At 35.6% G+C, this 22,741-nt stretch overlaps 1 protein-coding gene and 1 pseudogene across 1 annotated transcript; both read left to right on the plus strand.

Annotated features, from left to right (window-relative positions):
- Positions 1–1,978: 1,978 nt before the first annotated feature.
- Positions 1,979–5,117, plus strand: LOC132163403 (senescence-associated protein 13). Its single transcript, XM_059573686.2, has 5 exons — positions 1,979–2,163; positions 2,923–3,130; positions 3,711–3,930; positions 4,055–4,161; positions 4,750–5,117. The coding sequence occupies exons 1-5, from the start codon at positions 2,081–2,083 to the stop codon at positions 4,924–4,926; spliced, it is 795 nt and encodes a 264-aa protein (XP_059429669.2). The 5' UTR covers positions 1,979–2,080; the 3' UTR covers positions 4,927–5,117.
- A 12,432-nt stretch (positions 5,118–17,549) lies between these two features.
- LOC148582952 (uncharacterized) lies at positions 17,550–21,849 on the plus strand (annotated as a pseudogene).
- The last annotated feature ends 892 nt before the right edge of the window (positions 21,850–22,741 follow it).

The following is a 22,741-nucleotide window of genomic DNA, read 5'->3' on the forward strand; positions in this document are numbered from 1 at the left end:
GTAATTGTTCTTTCGTTTTCAAGCTAATTTTGTTTTAATGTAGATAATATATTTGTCAAAAAAAGGGTGCTTGAAACTTCAATAGGAAACGTACCTCTTTAGCAACAACTTCCTTTTGATTATTTTTCCTAAGTTTAGGGAATGAAACAACTTTTTGCTTCTCTAAGAAAATATATTTCACAATAGATTCTCTTACTTTTCCATATACCATTAAAACATTATTTCTTTACAAAGTACAAGTTCCTTAATTACCCTCACTTTTTTCACAAAATTCCAACATAATCTCCAATTAAATACAAAAAGATAAAAGAAGAGAGAGGAAAGAGAAATGTTAATATTAAAATAATGTATAGAGAACCACTTTTGATTCCCTACATATTGAGAAACACTGTAGCAATCATTGAGGATGATTAAATGTAAGAAATCTGATGTAAATAAATTTTTATGATTTTTTGAAATTTTTTCTAAACATAAAAAAAGGAAATGACATACAAGACATATGTTGCTAGTGCACTACTTTCTTTCTAATCGAATAGAAGTGTCAACGACCCACAACTTGTAACAATTCCAGCCACATGTGAAAGAAAAATCTGGCGGCCTGGATCTTTGAACCTTTATACCTAATATCAACCAATTTATAATTATTTATTTGTTGTGTCAAAATGAAAGATACGTTTGTATGAAACATGCATGAATTTTCAGACCATATAATTAAAGAACTTTCGTTGATACTGACGTGCATGGCCCCGCCAAACTACAAATATCTCCCCCGAACGCTATGATCATCATATAATTAACCTGCTTAATTGAGAAGCTATATACAAAATTTAGAGATAATCATTGTAGTGCATGCAATATGGGTGAGGTGGATTATCGTGGCAAAGTTGGTAGATGGTCTCTTGAGGGCCTGTAAGCTCTCTCATGAAGCTTCATGATGATTCCTTTGTCTTATTCTCGAGGGAAATTGGAGAGTAAGATGTACTAAGAAATAATTACCAGTTAATTATTTTTTAGGGCGTTACACCTCCTGGCTCCCACCCTTCTTGACTACCCAGATCGTGTTGCTTGTCTCTGCTTAAGCTTAACGTGTTTCCTAATGTCCTTGATCATTCAAAACAACATCCATGAAAGGAAAAAAATACAAAATCACGAGATGCGCCACTTTTCATATGAGTCTCCTTGACCTTCAGCACTTGCTTTGAAGGATTGTTTGGGAACGTCCTCCATCTTTCTTTTTTTAGATTTTCTTCATTTGTTAAACTTAATACTTTTCAAAAGGACTTCTTCTATACATCTGCACACTTGCCACCACTTCGATCTCTCTTCTTTCCTAATAAAACTATTATTTACTTATGCAAAAAACAGTGACCTAATTTATAAGAATGTTTTTTTTTTTTTTTTTTTTTTTTCCTAATATGACATATTAGTGAAAATAATTTTAAGTATTTTAGTACTGTTTTATGAAATGAATTATATGTTAAATCTTTTTACTTTTCAACAAAAAAAAAGAGCAAAAAGCAATCCTAAAAAACATTAGCAAACCAGCCCGTTGAACCCGCTTGCCAATCAGAGACGAAAAATCCCTATAAAAGATAAAGATACAAGTACACAAACTCTCTCATCTTTCTTGCTTTCATTATGTTCAAACACCTTATCAAATTCACTTTTGGTAGTTTCCACCGTCATCCCACGATGAGCTACTTTGACCTTTGGTCTTTTCTGTAAGCCGCCTACAACAGACATTTGACGTGTGTGAGCACTGTATCAAAACAAAATAAAAAATAAAAAAATCACTTTTTAGCTAAAATCTTAACTAGTGAAAGCCGGGTGTCAATGTTTGATTCTTTTGGCCTTAACGTTGAAATACGGATATTCAGATTCTTATCCAATGGATAGAGGAAACCATGTGTTGACAGGAAGTGTTGGCATTTGCCAAGTTATATTGCCTGGGGGAAACAGACAAAGACACTTTGGTTTTACATAAGCATCTTATGTTCTGCCAACCAACAACGTTATATATATAATCCATACATTGGGAGAAGTTCAAGTTAAAGTAACAAAAGAGCCAAAGAGGGATCAAATGGCTGCAATTGGTAGCAGAGAAAGCAGGTGGTCTCTTCAGGGAATGACAGCTCTTGTTACTGGTGGAACTAAAGGAATCGGGTTCTCTTCTCTCTCTCTCTCTCTCTGCCTACTACTCTTTTTCTGGTTTCTGTTTTCTGCTTCAAAAATCATTCTAATTACTGCAGATTTCTAAAAGATAATTAAATAAACAAATAAATAAATACCCATCTAAAGCGACATCTTATTTTTATTGCAAATCTGTTTAGAAGTTAATTCTACATGTATGACCATATTTAGTTAGAGCATCGGTTGGTTTGTTTCATTGAACTCTTTTGCTCTTTGGGATTTGGATTTTATGGCTAAAAAAACTGTTTTGGGATTCAACCCTTTATTTATTCATTTTCTTTTTAAAAAAATCTGGGGCAAAGAATTAAGAATCCATGGCTTGGCTTGACCTTTACCCCAAAAAATCTAATTTATTTTCTCATCAGAAAAAAAAAAAAAGAAAAAAAAAAGGAAAATACTCTCTTGGTAATTGTTTTATGTGTAGTGTAGGAAAACATTTTGGAACTCTCTTGCTTGTTGTCATCATCATTCTACAGCTACGAAATTGTTGTTTTGTAATTAGGAAATATAACTTGTGCTTTTATTTTTGTTTTGTGAAAATTCGGTCACTATATGCTGTTTTCAGGCATGCTATTGTAGTGGAATTGGCATGCCTAGGGGCAACCGAATTATTATCAGCTCTCTCTTTTACTGGCTTTTATTTTGAGCTTCACAAAAAGAAATTTTCTGTTTTTATGGCTTCAGCTTCATGAGTTTTGAGACAAACGGATGGATGTTTGTATGTATATATAGGTATGCGATTGTGGAGGAATTGGCAGGGCTTGGGGCGACCGTGCACACATGCTCTCGCAATCAAGGTGATTTGAATAAGTGCTTGCGTGAGTGGGAGGCAAAGGGGTTCCGAGTTACTGGTTCAGTCTGTGACCTTGTGTCTCGTCCCCAACGAGAGGAACTTATGAACACAATTTCTCATCAATTTGACGGCAAACTCAATATCCTTGTAAGTCCTTGGTTTTCTGTAGTATTCATTAAGAAAAAAAGTCATGCTATACCTAAGAGTTCTATCTTTCTTTTATCTCTCAAATGTGATGTATCTTTTAAAATTATTAGCATTAAATTTGATAATCCAATAGTAATTTTAAAAGTCACATCACATTTAATGAGATAAAAGGGAAATAAAACCAATGGTACCAACTACTGAAAATATTTTTCAAAAAATATTTTACTCCGAAACAATGGAGCATTAGTCATACTTTGATTTCTATTCATTTCCTTAATTTATAACTTTCAAATTAGAGGAATAACTTAGTGAGTATATTCACAATAACCTTTAAAAAAAAATGCCTTATATATATATATATATATATACCAAAAATTTGTTTTTGTTTGGAATTGCAAAATATATAAACCGTCTTTTAGGATATTGACTAAAAATTAGCTCATGCATGTATTGCATCTACTATCATTATGATTATTGTTTATAATAATGCATATTCACTAAAAATATAACCAATAAGAGTGGTTTTAATAGAGCCAAGCGTACATATATTTAAAAAGAATTGACCAATGACTGGTTTTAGATAAATAATGTGGGGACCTCCATTACTAAACCAACCACAGAGGTGACGGCTCAAGATTTTGCATTCATCATGGCTACCAACCTTGAATCCACTTACCACCTAAGCCAACTCGCTTATCCTCTTATGAAAGAATCAAGAGGAGGAGGAAGTATTGTTCTCATTTCTTCCCTTAGTGGAATGTTGGGAATAGATGGCCTGTCGATATATGGAGCAAGTAAAGGTACATAACTTATGTATATTTATGCAATTTTATTTTCATAATTAACAGGTTATCGATATTGTAAAAATTTACATAGTGGCCTGAATAATTGAATTGCATGTTTTATATATATATGCACACACAGGAGCAATAAACCAACTTACTAGAAGCTTGGCATGTGAGTGGGCACGAGACAATATTAGGACCAACTGCGTCGCACCTGGGGCGACAAAAACTCCTTTAACAGAGAATGTAAGTGCATTAATTTGTCTTAATTGTTGGCATAATCATCATTGAATATGTTTTCCACATTTCTTTCTTTCTTGTTTTATTTTCTGTACTATATTTTTCGTTTTGGATTTGTTGTTGATAAAAAGCATACCCTTTTTGGGTTTTTTAAAAATTCCTTATAACATTTTCCCTATTTGCATAGAGGGAGGGACAAAAAAAAAAAAAAAAAAAAAAACCATTTGAAACCATTCAATTAAGTCTCTATTTTCGACCCTATTGTCTTCAAAATCCACCTATATATGCTCATACAGAGTTTTTTTTTTTTTTTAAACCATTCAATTAAGTCTCTATTTTCGACCCTATTGTCTTCAAAATCCACCTATATATGCTCATACAGAGTTTTTTTTTTTTTTAAACCATTCAATTAAGTCTCTATTTTTGACCCTATTGTCTTCAAAATCCACCTATATATGCTCATACAGAGGTTTTTTTTTTTTTTTTTTTTTTTTTTGTTCCGGTGATGGTATATATTTTGGTTTTGGTTGTGTTTGTGTAAAATCCTTTAAAATCCTTGCGGTTAATTCCTAATACTATTATATATTATTACAGTTATTCGAAGGCAAAGTCTTGGAAGCTATAAATTCACGGATACCTATTGGACGACCTGGGGAGGCACAGGAGATATCACCTTTGGTAGCGTATCTCTGCCTACCTGCAGCCTCTTACATTACTGGACAGATAATCTGTGTTGATGGAGGGATGTCTGTGTACGGATTAAATCCCTAGAACAATGACAGATGATCAGATATGAAAAAATCAATCTCCTTAGTTGAAGCTGTTTTCAATAAATTTCCCGACTCCAATTGTTCCTTTTATGTCGTCTTTTTTATGTTTGTTTGTTTTAAGATCTAATTAATGCTTGTCACATGTATCGATCTCATAATATATAATAAGCTTCAGCAGAGCCTGTTTGATTTTATCTGTCTTATGGGGTTGCTGGTTTTCTATATAAAATGAAAATTTTGATTTGACACACCGTACAAAATATTTGTACTTTGGTGCTTGAAGATGTATATATATATTTGTGCTGCTAAACTTAATTTATGTGATTCCTTTTGTGTTGACAGACCGAAATAAATTTGTTTCCTCCTGCAATCATCCTATTTATCATATATATTGTTCATCACACCGCAAGTGTCTTCTGTGAATATAAAAGAAAAAAAAAAATACAAACAAATTAAACAATTTCAACCATTCCCAAAAAATTATTCTGAACAAAATTCTCAAGCAGAGAACACATTGCAATCATAATTCATAAAGCAAATCAATCATGTAGAAAAGAATCTAAATTTATTTGGAAAACCATTTGAAGTACTTGAAGGGAAAAATTCTGAGACAATTACTTCGAAGAAATCCACGATGATAAAATATGTTACAATATCTTATCAATTGTTTATACCCAAAAGTTGAAATCTACACTAACAATGAACATGATATAATCAATCACCTCTCTACAAATTACAATACAATTAACTTTTAGCGTCGACTATTGTATACCAATAGCGTCAACTTAAGTGGACGCTAAAAACTGGAAAAAAAGAAAAAAAAAATCAAATAAAAGATCAATAGGGTTGACTCTGAAAGTCAACCCTAATACTTAAGTATTAGGGTCGACAAAGTCAACCCTAAAGAGTACGTAGAAAAATTAAAAATAAAATAAAAAAATAAGATTGATGACCAATAGCGTCGACTAAAAGTGGATGCTGAAGACCCATTATTAGGGTCGACTCCTAAAGAGTAAAGAGTAGGTAGAAAAATAAAATAAAATAAAATTGATGACCAATAGCATCCACTAAAAGTGGACGCTGAAGACCCATTATTAGGGTCGACTTTGAAAGTTGACCCTAATACTTAAGTATTAGGGTTGACAAAGTCGACCCTAAAGAGTACGTAGAAAAATAAAATAAAATAAAATTGATGCCCAATAGCATCCACTAAAAGTGGACGCTGAAGACCCATTATTAGGGTCGATTTTCAAAGTCAACCCTAAAGAGTACGTAGAAAAATTAAAAAATAAATAAATAAATAAAATTGATGCCCAATAGTGTATACTAAAAGTGGACGCTGAAGACCCATTATTAGGGTCGACTTTGAAAGTCGACCTTAAAGAGTACGTAGAAAAATTAAAAAAATAAAATTGATGCCTAATAGCGTCGACTAAAAATGGACACTGAAGATCCATTATTAGGGTCGACTTTGTCGATCCTAAAGAGTAGGTAGAAAAATAAATAAAAAATAAAAAAATAAAATTAATGCCCAATAGCGTCCACTAAAATTGTGTATATATCATTGCATTCTTTAAAATTTTCAAATAAAGTGACACAATATGCACCGTTAAATATAACAAAATAAAATTTTAACCGTAAAAGTAAGGCTCTCCCTTTCACTTATTCCATATGTACAGTTGTTTCAATATATATATTTATATGTTTAAAAAAAAAAAAAGGAAAAATTCTTCTATTTCAATTCCATCCTCCTAAAGAAAGATTTTAATTTGTATATATTTGCCATTTGGTTAGGAGTTCCATTTGGAGGATAAAGTTTTCATTCGGACTAATTTGAAGACTTAATTCCCATTTTATAATTCATATTAAATTTTACAGATCTAATAGTGTATATATATTATATGATGAATATATTGATACCTTATGGAAAGATTTTACACTGTTAAATGTAACAAAATAAAATCTAAACCGTAAAATAATTCCTCTCAGTTTTAAGTGAAAATATATTGATACCTTGCAATTCAACAACCGGCCGTGTGCAAATACGGGGTCATTCCCATAAGAAAACACAAAAGCAAGTAAAAAGAAACAAAGCTAAAGACAAATAAAAAGATTAACTTAAAACATACTAAACAAAATAAAAAGGGTAAACTATGGGGTTCCTCCCATGACCGCTAAGTTTAACGTCTTCAGCCAAACGGTGGTCTTTGCTCACTGTTGTCCAGAAGATGATGCTCCTGCAGATGGTGGTGGCAACCGGCTGAGAATGGACTGCATCAATTCTTCTAAGGCGACTAGGCATTTGTCCATCAATTCTTTATTTTCCCGAGCCTCCTTTCTTTGGCCAGCCAACTCTCTCCGAAGGCCCGCTATTTCTTGACTAAGTGAGCGGTTTTGTGCTTCACAAAAAATTGTCGGGGCCTCCTCCTCAGATGCCTCTGGCCCAACTATAGGTTAATCTTCAGCCATCGGCTCGGCCTCACTCTCTTCCGCACCAGCTGCTGGTGCTGGAGGTACATGGGGCATGTGGGACAAGCTCTTGTTCCATTGGCGAATGCCAAATATGGGAGTAGCAGTGATTGGCTCATCAGCTACAGTACCCTTGATGCCTTTCTTCCGGAGGATGTAGGGGATTAAGTATGGGAAAGGCAACCCCCATGAATGTGTGGACTCCGCTCCTCCAACGTGCAACCCATTCCAAAATTTGTGAATTTGGTTCCAAATTATGTCGGGAATTGAGTACCAAGCATTTTTATGGAAGGTGTAGAGTGTTTGAAGAAATTGATCCTACCTCTGACTTTTGTGCCCTAGGGGAAAAGCATTACGGTGTAATACGGAGTCCACAAACCAAAGCTGTTGAGGTAGCTTGGATCGGCTGCTGGCATTACGATGGGCATCGGCATATTGCCCTTCTCACATGTCCTCAATGATTTCCGCCACGTAGAATCTGTCCGGCTGCTCAGCAAGTTGTGCGGCTTCTAGAGGGTGCTCATGATTGCATCGAAGGGCAGCAGTAATGTCAGCCCATGTTACTTCAATAGCTTCACCTTTCACTTTCGAAGAGAGGGCAGCCACCCTGTTGCAGTCATGAGATAGGTGGGTATAGAACTCGATCACCAATTTTTTGTAGGCAGTGGGAGTGACCGGCTTGAAAAGCTTGTTGAGCCCCCGTCGCTTGAACTCGGCGACCGCCCATTGAGTCACTTCAAGATTTTGAAGGTCTTCTCGAATGGCGAAGGTGGTCTCAAATAGCAGCTCCCGCTCCTCAAAAGTGGGCAGGGGAGAAATGGCTCAGGTATCGGACCCTCGGGAGGGTGAAGCTTGAGCTCTTGGCATGATGAGCTTGATTGAGGACTTTTGACGAACACCTTGTGTGCACTAGAGATAGCCAAAATTGCAAAACGACGCAACTCCGCTCAAAACTCCCTGCAAAAACACCAAAATCCAACCACAAGAAAGCAATGTGGGTGGATGAACACCCACAATTGCAGAAATATAAGACAAAAAAAAAAGTTGGAGAAGTGATCTGCGTTGGGGTGTTGATGGGAATGGGGAACGGGGTGTAAAGTAGAGGTGGTGAAAAGTACCTGGTATGGTTGCCGGAGAAGAGAACTGTGTGGTGGCTGTGTGGTAGAGGTGGTGAAAAACGGTGGAGGAGTGGAGGAGTGGTGAAAAATGGTGGAGGAGTCCCGGAGGTGGGTGCTAGCTTGGAGAAGAAAAATATGTTGGGTGTGGGGGTAAAGTGACCTAAAATAGGTCACGTGGTGTGTTGTCCGAGTGCGATCGATCGCATTCGGACAGCAGTGTGCGTGTTGTTTTTGTTACTGCGATCAATCGCACCCAAGATGCGATCAATCGCAGTAACAGAATGTTCAAAGGTATACATTCGATTACTGCGATCGATCGCACCCAAGATGCGATCGATCGCAGTAACATTATGTACAAAGGTATACATTCGATTACTGCAATCGATCGCATCCAAGATGTGATCGATCGCAGTAACAGAATGTTCAAAGGTATAAATGCGATTACTGCGATCGATCACACCCAAGATGCGATCGATTGCAGTAATAGAATGTTCAAAGGTGTAAAATTCGATTACTGCGATCGAGCGCACCCAAGGTGCGTTCGATCGCAATAACAGAATCTTCAAAGCCAAAATTCCATTACTGCGACTGATCACAACAAGTATGCGATCGATCGTACAAACATAATGTAATATATATATATATATATATATTACATTATGTTTGTACGATATATATATATATATATATATATATATATATATATATATATATATATATATTTTATATTTTTTTTATTGCATAATGTACAACAACTTTGATAGTGATACAATCAAATGATAGGATCAAGTGACAATCAAAATTGAAACAATTGAAATTAAAGGTTCGTTCAAACATCTGTTTGATCATAGTACATTTGTTCAATCGATCATGATAGGATCAAATGATCGATCAAACTTGAAACAATTGAAATTGAAGGTTTGATCGAATATCTAATCAATCATAATGAATTAGTTCGATTGATCGTGATAAGATCAAATGATTGAAACAATTGAAATTGAAGGTTTGATCAAATATCCGATCGATCATAATGAATTAGTTCGATTGACTGTGGTATGATCAAATGATTGAAACAATTGAAATTGAATGTTTGATCAGACATCCGATCGATCATAATGAATTAGTTCGATTGATCGTAATATGATTAAATGATCAATCAAACATCCGATCGATCCTAATGAATTAGTTCAATTGATCGCGATAGGATCAATCGTTCGATCAAACATCTGATTGATCATAATGAATTAGTTCGATTGATTGTGATAGAATCAAATGTCCGATCAATCCTACTGAATTAGTTCGATTGATCGTGATAGGATTAAATGTTCGATCAAACATCCGAGCGATCCTAATGAATTAGTTCGATTGACTATGGTATGATCAATTGATAGAGCAAACTAGATACAATTGAAGGTTCAATCGAACATTCAATTGAAGGTTCAATCGAACATTCAATTGAACTGTTAGCTTTTTATATTATCTTAGTGCCTTGGTTATATTGATCTTATATTATCTTTGGATTTTGTATTATTTTATAACTAATTATAAGATAAATATCAACTTAATGATCTTTATCATAAAAATTTATTAAACGGAAATTTTTAGTTAATATTATAATAATAAAAACATATTATAAGAGAAAAATTACAAATAAATAAATAAATAAAAATTAAAAATTGGTATTATAATTTTTTTTTTTTTGGGAAAAATATAAAAAAGCCACCAAAAGTATCAGTCGTTTGCAGTATAACCCCCCAATATTCAAAAGATACTAAAGTAGCCTCCCGAACAACTAAATTGTATAAAAATGCCACTTATTTTTGATATTCCTATAATACCCCTATTATTTTAACAAATAAATAATAAAATAATTGAAAAAAAAAGAAAATTAAAAAAAAAATTACAAATTGCTTCATGTTTTTTTTTTATATATATTTTTCTCATTTATTTTGGGGGTTTTTTTTTTTATATTTTTCTCATTTATTTTTTATTTTTAAAAAATGCCCTAGATAGCCACTAATTGAGCTGCACAAAATAATTTGCCGCCATCTATTAAAAACTGGCAGGTGCTCAAATTTTCGGAGGTGCACAATCCCACGACCACAGCTGCAGCTGATCATCTCACTCTAACTCTCACTCTCTCTCTCTTGATCGTTCTCTCTCTCACTCAGTATCCCAGCGCAAGTTTCTCTCTCCGGCAGCTCTCTTTCTGGCGCACCTCTCTCTGGCAGCTCTCACTCCGGTGCACTTTACACTCTCCTGTAGCTTTCTCTCCGGCATACCTCTCTCCGGTATGAGTTTCTACTAAACCCTTGAAAACCTTAAATGAGTTTCTCCTCTCTTCTTCTTTTTCTATTTTGCATTTGCTGTTCATGGGTTGCATTTTTGCATCTAAAATGGTTGATTTTTGTGGTTTCTATACTGTTTCCTGTGATTTTGAGTATTGGGATATTTTCAAACATAGTAGGAGGCTAATATTTGATCATTTCAAGCTTCTGTTGGGTGTAAATTTATTCAATTTTGCTCTTCATTTTCTTGTCAATATTGTCTCTGGAGAAAATCCAATTGGGTGCCGGGTTTTCGAGTACTATTATGTTAACGTGCAATTCCATGAATCTAAATATTGGTAGTAGAGTTTCAATTAGACGAGGCATCTTAATTTATATGAAATTTCTTCCTATTGGAGTTTTTTTTTTTCTTTTGCTTGGTCTTGAGACTGGTGTCAGTTTTGAGCTTTGGACAGGCCTTGAGTTGAGGTTTAACGAAAATGCCTAACTTAAATGTTTGCGTCTTAAAAGTATTTGTAATATCACATTTTAGGTGTGGATTATGCTTGTGGCATGTGCAGTCCTGAACCATGACAGTTTTGCATTTTAACTATATCTTGTAAAAGTTGAGTCTCTCTCTTCCTCTCTTTCTTGTAATTTTAGTTTTAAATTTAAGTAGCCTTACATTTTTTATGCTTAATTAGATGTTTTAAAATATATAACCTCAAATTATATGTAACTGTCTTTGCTGCGCTGCTGCCCTTCTTGGTGTATGGAATATTAAATCATAATCCAGGCTCTTGATTGGAATGTTAGCCTCTCCATAGAAAAACAAAAGGGGAAGCTCGTAAGATTTGCTATAGTCATGTTGAGGCCTTAGTCTTTGTGGCTATGGTTTTATTCTCTAGCAAATCATCAAAACTGAAAAAGAGAATAAAAACAGGTTATTGGCTGGGATAGCTTTTAAGCTTGTGTGTATCTTAAGATTTTGTAGATTTCATAACTCTACTCTTTTGAACTTTGAAGTTCAAGTTGGTTCTATTCTGAATTCTTTTTTAGTGCCTTTGCTACTTCTAGTTGGCTTTGAACTTTGATCTGTTTTGGCTACTTCTAATTGGCTTTGGTCAATGATCTGTGAAAAAACTTATTCCAGGGCTATAGTTAAGTTTTTTTTACGGTCCTAGAAAAATGGTTGTGGTTCTCTCAGGCAGATTATCAGGAATTCACTGCGACTAATTTTGCCAGAGTGCCTAGCATCTTCTTGCTTATTGCTCTATTTTTCTTTCCTTCATTATTATTCTTTCTGTATCTTATTCTTCATTTTTCTGCTCTTCTTCAACATGTGTTTCTGGTAAATCCCTCAGAAAGATAGATAAAAGAGCTTCAAAACCCTAATTTTTAGTCCCAATTCCATTAACTAACAATCTCCCCTCACCAGTAAACCTTTATTTTTTTTTTTTTTTTTTATAAGCAAAACCTATATGTTAGTATGCTATACTTTGGAACGTTTAGAGCTGTCCTGCATCATTGAGCCATCACACAAAAGGATGAATCTGATGAGGTGGTCTTGATAGAATTGTAAGCTTAGCATTTTGTCAAATATAGATTTGGGATTGGGACATACAATGTTGGTTTAGTAGGTGTTACTCTATACTGGTTAAGCATACTCGCTTTATGAACCCTTAAATTGAAATTTGTTTTATTTGTTTTGGGAAAACAAGATTTGGCTCAGGATTGCCCATTTTTAATTCCAGCATTTCTCTGAATTTGAAAGTTATCACTTGGTAGGTTTCCATACCAAGGCTCAATCCAATTAAGTCCGTAGTGTCTACCAATTTCGCCATACCCCCATTTTTTGTTTTGTTGTTTTAAAATTAGGATCTCATTATGATTATGATGCCCCTCCTCCCCTTTTTCTTTTTCCTTTTTTTCCTTTCATTTATATTCTGTTATTGTTTTTTCGGAACCATTGAAGCTGATGAATGTTCGTGAATCCCCTGGTAGTGCGATCGATCGCACGGATTATCAAGGCAAATGTTTCAGGTACTGCGATTGATCACAATACATACTGAAGTTAAGCCCCTGATAGTGCGATCGATCACATTCACTACAAGTAAAAATCTTTCTGGTGTTGCGATCGATCGCACTACGTACTGAAGCCCCTGATAGTGCGATCGATCGCACTCAATACAAGTAAAATCTTTCTGGTGGTGCGATCGATCGCACTACGTACTGAAGCCCCTGATGGTATGATCGATCGTACTCACTATAAGTAAAATCTTTCTAGTGGTGCGATCAATCGCACACGTGATCGTCTGAAGACTTGTATTCCTACTGCATCTCTCCCTTCTTCTCTTGTGGTTGCATTAAACCTCTCTTCTTCTCTTGTGGTTGTATTAAACCTTGCTTCTTCTCTTACTATTACTTTTTTATTAGTATTAAGTCTTATTCTTATATTAGGATTATGTTATTAATTTTCTAGTTCACATCAACTTATGTTATCAATTAAAGTTGGTATGGTATATGATTGTATTGTCTTTTCCATTTAAGTTCAATAAGAAAGCAGCACAGTAAACTTGAAGCAAGACAACATTCTAAAATAAATATCAAAGCTAACAACAATGGTAAAAAATGTAAAATTGTCATTGAGCTAAACAAGTAAATAAATTACAAATAGAAATTTGTTCTTAACTACTAACCCACTTCTAGAATATTTTGTTAGGTAACATGGCATTGAGCTAGCATCAATATTTGAGAACAGACCTTCCATTTAATTCTATTAATTCTTAAGAATTTGATCTTCTAATTCCATTGTGTGCGTACATGTACGTAACGAATAACCTCTAATAGGGACATCAATATGGATAGGAGTGGGATGCGGGAAAGTACTCGATGTTCAGAGCGATTTCAAAAAGGTGTGGAAGAATTCATGGGAATGACAATTAAATCAATTGATTCACGTGATATGACAAAGTGTCCATGTCGTGATTGTGCAAATCGATATTATTCTCATATTAGCAAGGTGAAGGGTCACTTGTATATGAATGGATTTACTCCGACATACACTCAATGGATATTTCACGGGGAAGAAGATCATTTTAGGGTAAACACTTCTACAAACATTCACACACATACAAGTGAAATGATGGAGGAGGTTGATGCAGTTAAAGAATTGTTAGACGATGTATGTATGAGGACATTTGTTGATGCTAACATCGGAGAATCCTCTACTTCATAGGGCCCCACAACTGATGATCACGAACAAACAAGCTCCTTCTACTGATTTTGGGAAGATGATTTACGAGAAATTTATCCAAGCTACAAGAAATTTACACAAATTGCTTTTGTACTGAAGATGCTTCATATAAAGGTGTTCTGCAACATGAGTAACAAGGCGTTTGATATGATGATTGACTTGATAAAGATAGTCCTCCCAGATAGAGCGACATTGCCACGATCGTATAGAGAAGCAATACAGTTTAGGCGACACGTGAGATTTGGTTACGATAAGATACACGCATGTAAGAATGGTTGTGTGCTTTTTTGGAAAGAACATACAGACAAAGTGGTATGCCCAAAGTGTAACAATTCAAGATCAATTGATGGCAAAGGCAGAAAAGTAATATTCCTTAAAAGGTCTTACGGTATTTCCCAATAAAATCAATATTACAACGGTTGTTTATGACAAAAGAAATGGCCAAGGAAATGTGGTGGCACAAAGAAGGTCGAGAAGATGATGGCAATACTCTCAGACACCCCGTAGATTCTATTGTATGGAAAGAGTTTGATAAAAGACATGAGTGGTTGGCAAGTGATTCCCGCAATGTGCGGCTTGGTTTAGCAAGTGATGGTTTCAACCCATATGGTAATATGAGTACAACATATAGCATATGGGCAGTAATGTTAACAGTATACAATCGCCCTCCGTGGATGTGTACGAAGAGTCCAAATTTGATGTTGTCTCTTATTATCCCTGGGCCTTCAGATCCCAGAAAAAATATTGATGTATATTTGCGACCATTGGTTGATGACTTGAAAGATTTATGGAATGAAGGCATACGCGTGTACGGTGCATCAAAGAAAGAGACATTTCAATTGCATGCGACATTACTATGGACTATAAATGATTTTCCCGCATACGAAAAATTATCTGAGTGGTCTACAAATTGAAATATTGCATGTCCAGTATGTAATAAGGATTCATTGTTCAGGTATTTGAAGTATGGGCATAAGGTGTGCTTCATGTGTCATTGTCGGTAGCTTCCTCAAGAGCATCCATGGTGCAAAAGAGGAGATTTGTTCAATAGTACAGTGGAGCATAGATTGGAACCTGAAGAATTGTCTGCAAGTCAATTGTTGAAACAGCTAAGGGATGCTGAGGGTTTACAGTTTGGAAAAATAAGCGGGAGAAAGAGAAAGTACACAAATGTTGTGTTGAATTGGAAGAAGAGAAGTATTTTCTTTGAGTTGCCTTACTGGTCAAGCTTGAAACTACGTCACAATTTAGATGTAATGCATATTGAGAAGAACATATGTGAAAGTATCTTAGGTACGTTGATGAATATTGATGGGAAGACCAAGGACACAATCAAGGCATGAAGAAATTTACTGCTGATGGGTATACGTAAAGAATTGCATGTACAGCCAAATAGTGAAACTTATAGGATGCTACTTGCGAAATACACCTTGACAAGAGATGAGAAGAAGAGTTTATGTGAGTGATTGAAAGGTGTTAAATTTTCTGATGGGTATGCATCTAACATTGGTCGATGTGTGAACAAGCTTCCTGGTAAAATTTCGGGTATGAAAAGCCACGATTGTCATGTCTTCTTACAGCACTTGCTTCCTATTGCAATTCGAAATTTCTCTACGTCGAAAATACGAACAACATTGATCGAGTTGAGTACCTTTCTTACGCAGTTATGTGCATGGACGTTGAAAGTTGATATCCTGAAACAAATGAAAGTCAACATTGTAATAATTTTATGCAAAATAGAAAAAATATTTCCGCCAGTTTTTTTTGATGTTATGATCCATCTAGTACTTCATTTACCTTGGGAGGCCGAGCTTGCTGGTTCTGTACAAAACCGTTGGATGTATCCGTTCGAAAGGGAACTTGGAAGATATAAGAAGTGGACGCATAACAAAGCGCGTCCAGAGGGGTCTATTGACGAGTGTTACCTAGCTGAGGAGAGCTTAACCTTCTGTTCCAGGTATCTTCGGGGGATTGAGACAAGATGGAACCGTGAACGGAGAAATATTGACGTTGATATTGTAGAAATGAGTCAGCGCTTGGATGTGTTCTCCCAACGAGTTCGGCCGTTAAGAACAGCTAAATTAGTAACACTGGATGCTAATGATTTTGGTAGGGCACGATGGTATGTGCTTACCAACTGTAACGAAACGGCCTCATATTTGGAGTAAGTTTAGTAATGGTCTTTATGTTTTACCTGTTATGACATGTTATAATTTTAGCGTTGATGATCATTTACCAATATGTTTATTTTTCATGAAGTGAACATTATAATATGATCAAAAGAGAAGGCGACCGTGACATTGATAAAAAGCATGAGGCTAACTTTGAAAGTTGGTTCCATAAACGCTTATAAAATAGTGGGCGTATTGCAGACAATGGCTCAAAACAATTATACGATCTTGCAAGCGGGCTTGATCGTCATGTTAGATCGTATAGAGGTTGCATCATGAATGGTGTTAGGTACCACACGAAAGAATGTGCAAAAACTCGTACTATCCAGAACAGTGGTGTTTCTGTTTAGGTGAGGACGAAACCTCAATAACAGAGTATTATGGTGAGTTAAAAAATATTGTAGAGTTACGTTACCCTGGCCAAAATCTCGTGTACTTGTTTGAGTGCAATTGATGGGATACTGGGAGTGCAACAGGAGTATGAATGGACCAAGGCTTCACGATTGTGAATACTTCTCGTAAATGGTGTGAATCCAACCTGTTCATCTTAGCATGTCAAGCTTCACAAGTGTTTTACTTGGATGATCTCAAATTGGGTGGTAATTGAAAAGTGGTGCAGAAGTGGATCAATAGAGACATCTATGATATTCCAACAGTACAAAAGGGAGATAATACAGAAGATGACCAAAGACTCAGTGATGACGTATACCAGGAAGGTGAATGTGTTGGAGGTAATATGGTCTTTGTTGATGAAGCAAATGTTGAAGCCTCCACTCAATTACGTAGAGATGATGCGACAATAGCAATTGATGAATTATATATTCAACTTGATACAAGCATGTTTGCCAACGATAACTTGCCGGATGAGGACCATGATACAAACTTTGACGAGGAAGAGGAGTTATGTAGCGACAACGATATAGACTCTGAACACGAACAATCATCTTCAAGTAACAGTGATACAGATTTTGATTATGAATCTGATGATGAAATGTGTTGAACATAAGCTCACATTTGGTGTAAGTACAAAGTGTATTTGATGCTCTCTCTCTCTTTCTCTCTCTCTCTCTCTATATATATATATATATTGTGGTGTTTTTTTTTTTTTACTAGCATGATTATTGTATGTTTGTCAAAAATATTGAACATGCTATATGGTTATAATTTGACTAATATAATTTTTTGGTTTTTAAGTTATTAGCAGATTAATCATAACAATGACAACAACATGATGCAAACGTGTTTCAGCAGCACGAGGCTAAGGCCAAGGTCAAGGTCGGGGCCTTATTGACGAGCTTGAGAGTCCGACTCCCAATTCTGGGTTTGGTGATACAGATATGCAAATGGCGCCCTCGCCCCCTCCTCCTCGAGTCAGTGGATAGGCATCCTTCGCACGAGTCTAATAATCCTATTCACTCAGTGGCAGGATTGGATTCACAGGGAGCCGCCCCTACTGCATCTTGTAAGTTCATAAATTATATGTTTATGAAATGTTATTTTTGTATTATTTTGGTTTGTTATAGACATTTGACAATATACTTTTCCAAATATAACTTACTATGTTACCATGTTTTGCGTAACAGCCACCACGTCTATCAAAAGTGTAAGGGGTAAGGCCAAGTGTAAGAAGTTGAGTGACCATGTACTTAAGAATGGTCCCTTAGTGCTAAACATCCCAAATAGACACCGGGCACCTGTAGGCGATAATGCATCATGGTTTGCAAGCAAGATTGGGGAGATTATTCGTAACATGTGTGAACTCCATCACGGTGAATGGAAAAAGGTCCCAGCTGAAGAAAAGAGCAAGTTATTATTTCATGTTCAGGTATGAATATCAATGTAATGTTTAAGAATATGTTTCGTATGAAAAAATAATGTGACACATTTTTTACCATTGTTTTCTTATTTATTATGTATCAGTCAAACTTCGCACTGAATATGGGCCGATACGAGCACATCAAAGCTGTTGAAAATAAATTGGGTCGTGCATATGCTAGGCTTCGTTCGAACTTGTATAGGGACCACTACAAGAAATATTTTGAAGTCATTGATAAAGACGATGATGAGGGGATTACCAAGGCTAAGACTATTGGGAGGGAAAACGTGCCAGCAGGGTATGGTCCTAAACAATGGAACCTAATATGTGACTCATTTGATGACGATAAATGGAAGGTAAATATATATTATTATATTGATTAGAAAATTCAGATTGATATAATTTGCATGCACTTGAAGACATTTTATGAATAATTGTGTTTTTTTTTCCTTCTCCAAATTTCATAGAAAAAGTCTGAACGAAATATAAAAAACAGAAGCAAATTGGAAACAAAGCACACAGCTGGGACTTGTTCATTTGTCAACATTATTTACAAAAGGTAAGTATCTTGTAGCATAATTTAATGAAAGTAACATTATTTAGTGTAAACTTTGATTATATGTATTATGTGTAGGAACAAGAAACAAAAGTGAAGCCTAATCTTGTTGAACAATATGAGGCTACCCATACAAGAAAAAATGATAAAGAGTTTGTGAACGACAAATGCAAAAGTCTATATGCAAGTAAATGTTTACGCTCCGATCATTAAGTTGATTAGTGAAAAACATGAATAGTAAACTTGCATGAAGTATATATTAAACTAAGGCCAACTATGACTTGTGTAGCTTCAGATGCAAGAATTAACAACCAGTGAAGCCTTAGAGGAAGGCAATGTAGAGGGAACAAGTGTGGAAGACCGAATGCAAGAAATAGTCACACAAGTGCTAGGGGGCTGACAATCTGGGCACATTAGAGGAATGAGATGCGGTCTTATTCCTACCCCTTTAAGTACTTCATCTCAAGCGTTCGCCCACTTTGACAACCATGACGAGTGTAGGAAAAGACAAGAAGATACTCAAAGCGAGCTTCAACAGACTAGAATCGAACTTCATCAGTACAGGGAGAATTTGCAAGCCAACGTTGAGGAAACGAACAAATTGAAAGCCACTGTTGAGTTCTTAATGTCACGTATTGGAGGGTTAGTGAAACTCTACTTATGCATTAATTTTACAAAAACACACATACTAAGTAATTGTTAAAAAGCTTATTGATCATTATATGAAATTTTATTCTTCTTAGGTTTGGAGGGAGCTTGATTGGAGGTGCATCAAGTGAAGCCAACAATTGAGGGAGCTTTGGAATAACCATTTATTTAGGATGTACTTTTTTATACCATCTATTTGGGATATATTTTTTGATACTATGTATTTGGATAGTTGTTGGTACTTTCTATTTGCTATTGTGTATTTGAGTATTTGTTGATCATGATCTGTGTGGTAATGTATATTTGTTGGCACTTTTTATTTGGTTTATATTATGTTAAGATATTAGCAAAATTTTTGGTTCAAGAACTTTTGAGTTAGTAAATCTCTCTTGACATGTTTATCAAGGTTAAAGAACTTTGAGTAAACAATGCAAGGGAGTAATAATATCTTTCTAAATTTTATTTTTAAGTATATGCAGGATGACACGAGTACAAGAAAGTTAAACCACCCAAGCAGGTTCTCACTTTAATATGTTTCATGAAGAAACACATTTTTAGTATCTCTTTCTCTATCATGTTGGGTTTCATTCTCATTGTCTTTGATATTATATATTGGTTCATTGTGGTAGATTACTCAAATTGCTTATAAGGATGAATTGGCAAGGAAGAGGATGCAGATAAGTACTTTATTTTGGGTTCTGAAATTTTGCTGGCCATGGCTTGTAAAACAAATATTTAATTGTTTTCTCCCTTGGCAGGTTTGGTTCATTGGGCAGTTCTCACATATTTTTGATGATTTTGATGAGGTTAGTCATTTTGAGTTACGTTTCTTGTGGGCATTTAGATTAGTTTGAAGATTGTTGTCTAATGTGGTGAAGTAGTGTTAATGCACAGTAGTCTTCTCCAAAAGGTGTTAAACTTTTAAACTTTGCCAATATTGTGGTTTTCGGCTTGTGTTTCCAAAGATAGGTATCGTTTTGTAGTTTTAAGCCATTATTCATGATATGTTTGGCCTTTATATTATATCATTTTCATAATTATAGGATAAAGAGGTATAAGATCATATAAAATTCAAAAATCACCATTTTTTCCCTTTACATTCTCAACAAAATAATGGAGAATCTGAATTTTCGCTTTTTTCTTTTTTCTCTTTCTATCTTCTCTTGGTCTCTTTTTCGACCCCATAGATACTACTATTTTGTGCTCTTTCTTCGACTAGGAGTTGTGATTTGTTGTGTGGCAAAACAAACTATGTTATGTTATGTTTGTCCTCAAAATCTGATTTCGTCGAACATGTAGATGTAGCTATCCACCCTCAATTATAGGGTCATTTGCATTCTGTGCGTAAATAAAATAATTTTGCTATCAACACTTAACTCTAGATTAATATGCAACGTCCACTACACCATCCAAATTAAGGTTAAAATTAATGTAATAGTGGGCAGATGAATGGTGGGCTGCACTAAGCTGTCAAAATTAATAGATTAGTGTCTTTTAATATGTAATGTCCTCCCTACATCATCCTCCAACTAATATGTTAGTTTTGACACTCATTTGGAGAAGGTAAATTGGATATTGAATGACGCCATAGTTTAGGGTTGATAGCTGAACTTAACCATTTCATTTAATTTCAAGAAATTTGATTGGTTATGCTTGTTATTTTCATTTCAGGTTCCTAGCACAGAGATTGACAAAACCCCTCCCAAGTTCTTCACACATTGGGATCTAGACTCTAAAATGTTTACGGTTAGTTTGTTTAATATTTGCTCAACTGCTTCCAATGTTTTTAGATGTGATTTGGCACAAAGATTGACAGTTTGATTGAACAGTCTACCTGGTCTGAGTTGTTTATAAGTCACTAGACTAAAAACCTTCTGTAACCTAGACATGTCATTTGATTGCCAGTGGGTCAGGTCTTGGTCTTAATTCTCATTGTAGCTCTCTCTCTCTCAATTTATTTTGGCACCTATTGATGCAACCAAGTAGACCAACTTACCTGCTGGCTGAATTGGGCTGGACAATCTTTTCTTTCTCTTTCATAGGCCACTTGCTAGTCAGGTTAAAATACACTGAATTTTCTTTTTTCAAGTTTTTTTGTTGGTCTGTTCCTGCTAATGGTAACTTATCTGACCCTTTTTTTTGTGTTTGTCAATGTGAAGTTGCAATTATATTTTAAAATCAAGCCACCAGATGCAAACAAACCTTAACCTGCCCCTGCAGCCAATGGCACAGCGGCCTCTGGTGTCCCACCAAGGCCTTTGCCACCACCACCCCAAGGTCCATCCCCACCACTTCCTCGAACGCAAGGAAGGCCACCTGGTGCACCTCTTGGAAATCCTCCTAGAGCCCCTCCTCCAATGCCTGCTTCATTCCCACCATCACCTCCTACAGCAAATGGCCCTAGGCCCATGCCTCTTGGTGGGACTCCACCTGTCCCTCCCCCACCTTCTGTTGGTAGCGGCACGATGGCGAATTTCACTCCTGGTACTAGGCCTCCAATGCCTCCCTCACATGGTTTTCAAGCCCAACAAATGCAAGGCCAGGGTGTTCGTCCACCGCCATCACCTCCTAGCATGGGGCAACATGTCCTCAGGCAACCCTCATCTCAGTAAGCAATTCTCTATGTAGTAGTTGCACCAGAATTGTGTTCGACTACTCTGCTTCGATATGTAGCTACGTCCAAGCTGGTACTTTGAAATGTTTATTTTGCTATATGTCTTTAAAGCTTTGAGTATCTTTGAGACTGCAGATATAATATGATTGCCCTCACATGTTTGCTATTTGTTCTATCTCTCTCTCCCTCTCTCATAAAGGAAGCTAACGTTTATTGTAACTGGCTTAGGACTCACTAGCTCATAGCTAAATAAGTACCAAGTAAGCACCTATGAGTAAGTGCTTCAATATTGCTAAGGGACACCAAACTTATGCTAATGAATGGGTGGCTAGAGTTCTTTTTATTCTTGATTCATCCGAAGAAACTCTTTATATCACTGCAGGTAATGGAAGATAAATCTTACTATTTCAGACAACCAACCTTAACAATTTGTCAATCAATTCAAAGAGTTCAATAAAAGAGGAGGCTTTCATGTGAACAAGCATGTCAGAAGGAAAAAAAAAAAGAAAGAAAGAAAGCTTTAAATGGACTATATGTACATTGATGTTTTGAATTTTTTTAGCCACATTTATCTTTAGTTTCACTTAAAACAGAGTACAATATTTTTATTCTTGTCATGATTAATAGATAAATTGTTCAGGACACGTTCAATAAATAACTGGATCCAGTTATAAGAGGCAGCCTGCTTTTGACATACACAATTGGCTATGTTGTTCCTCTCCTTTTGCTCATAATTAACATGTATTGGTGGGACTGTTACTGATATATGTTAGAAATACTGTGGTTAGGAGTTAGCCGATATATGTTATTGATACCAGTGTTCCCTGGGTCTATGATCGATCGCACTTGGAGTGCGATCGATCGCAAAATATTGAAAACCTACTGGTACTACGATCGATCG

Source organism: Corylus avellana, assembly GCF_965113065.1.
Source record: "Corylus avellana chromosome 8 unlocalized genomic scaffold, dhCorAvel1.hap1.2 SUPER_8_unloc_2, whole genome shotgun sequence".
NCBI lineage: Eukaryota > Viridiplantae > Streptophyta > Magnoliopsida > Fagales > Betulaceae > Corylus > Corylus avellana.

Bases quoted from the DNA above. Each gene is read 5' to 3' on its own strand.
- LOC132163403 (XM_059573686.2), top strand. From the start codon at position 2,081: ATGGCTGCAATTGGTAGCAGAGAAAGCAGGTGGTCTCTTCAGGGAATG. The intron at 2,164-2,922 runs GTTCTCTTCTCT...ATGTATATATAG, and splicing joins GGTGGAACTAAAGGAATCGG to GTATGCGATTGTGGAGGAAT. The intron at 3,131-3,710 runs GTAAGTCCTTGG...GACTGGTTTTAG, and splicing joins ACGGCAAACTCAATATCCTT to ATAAATAATGTGGGGACCTC.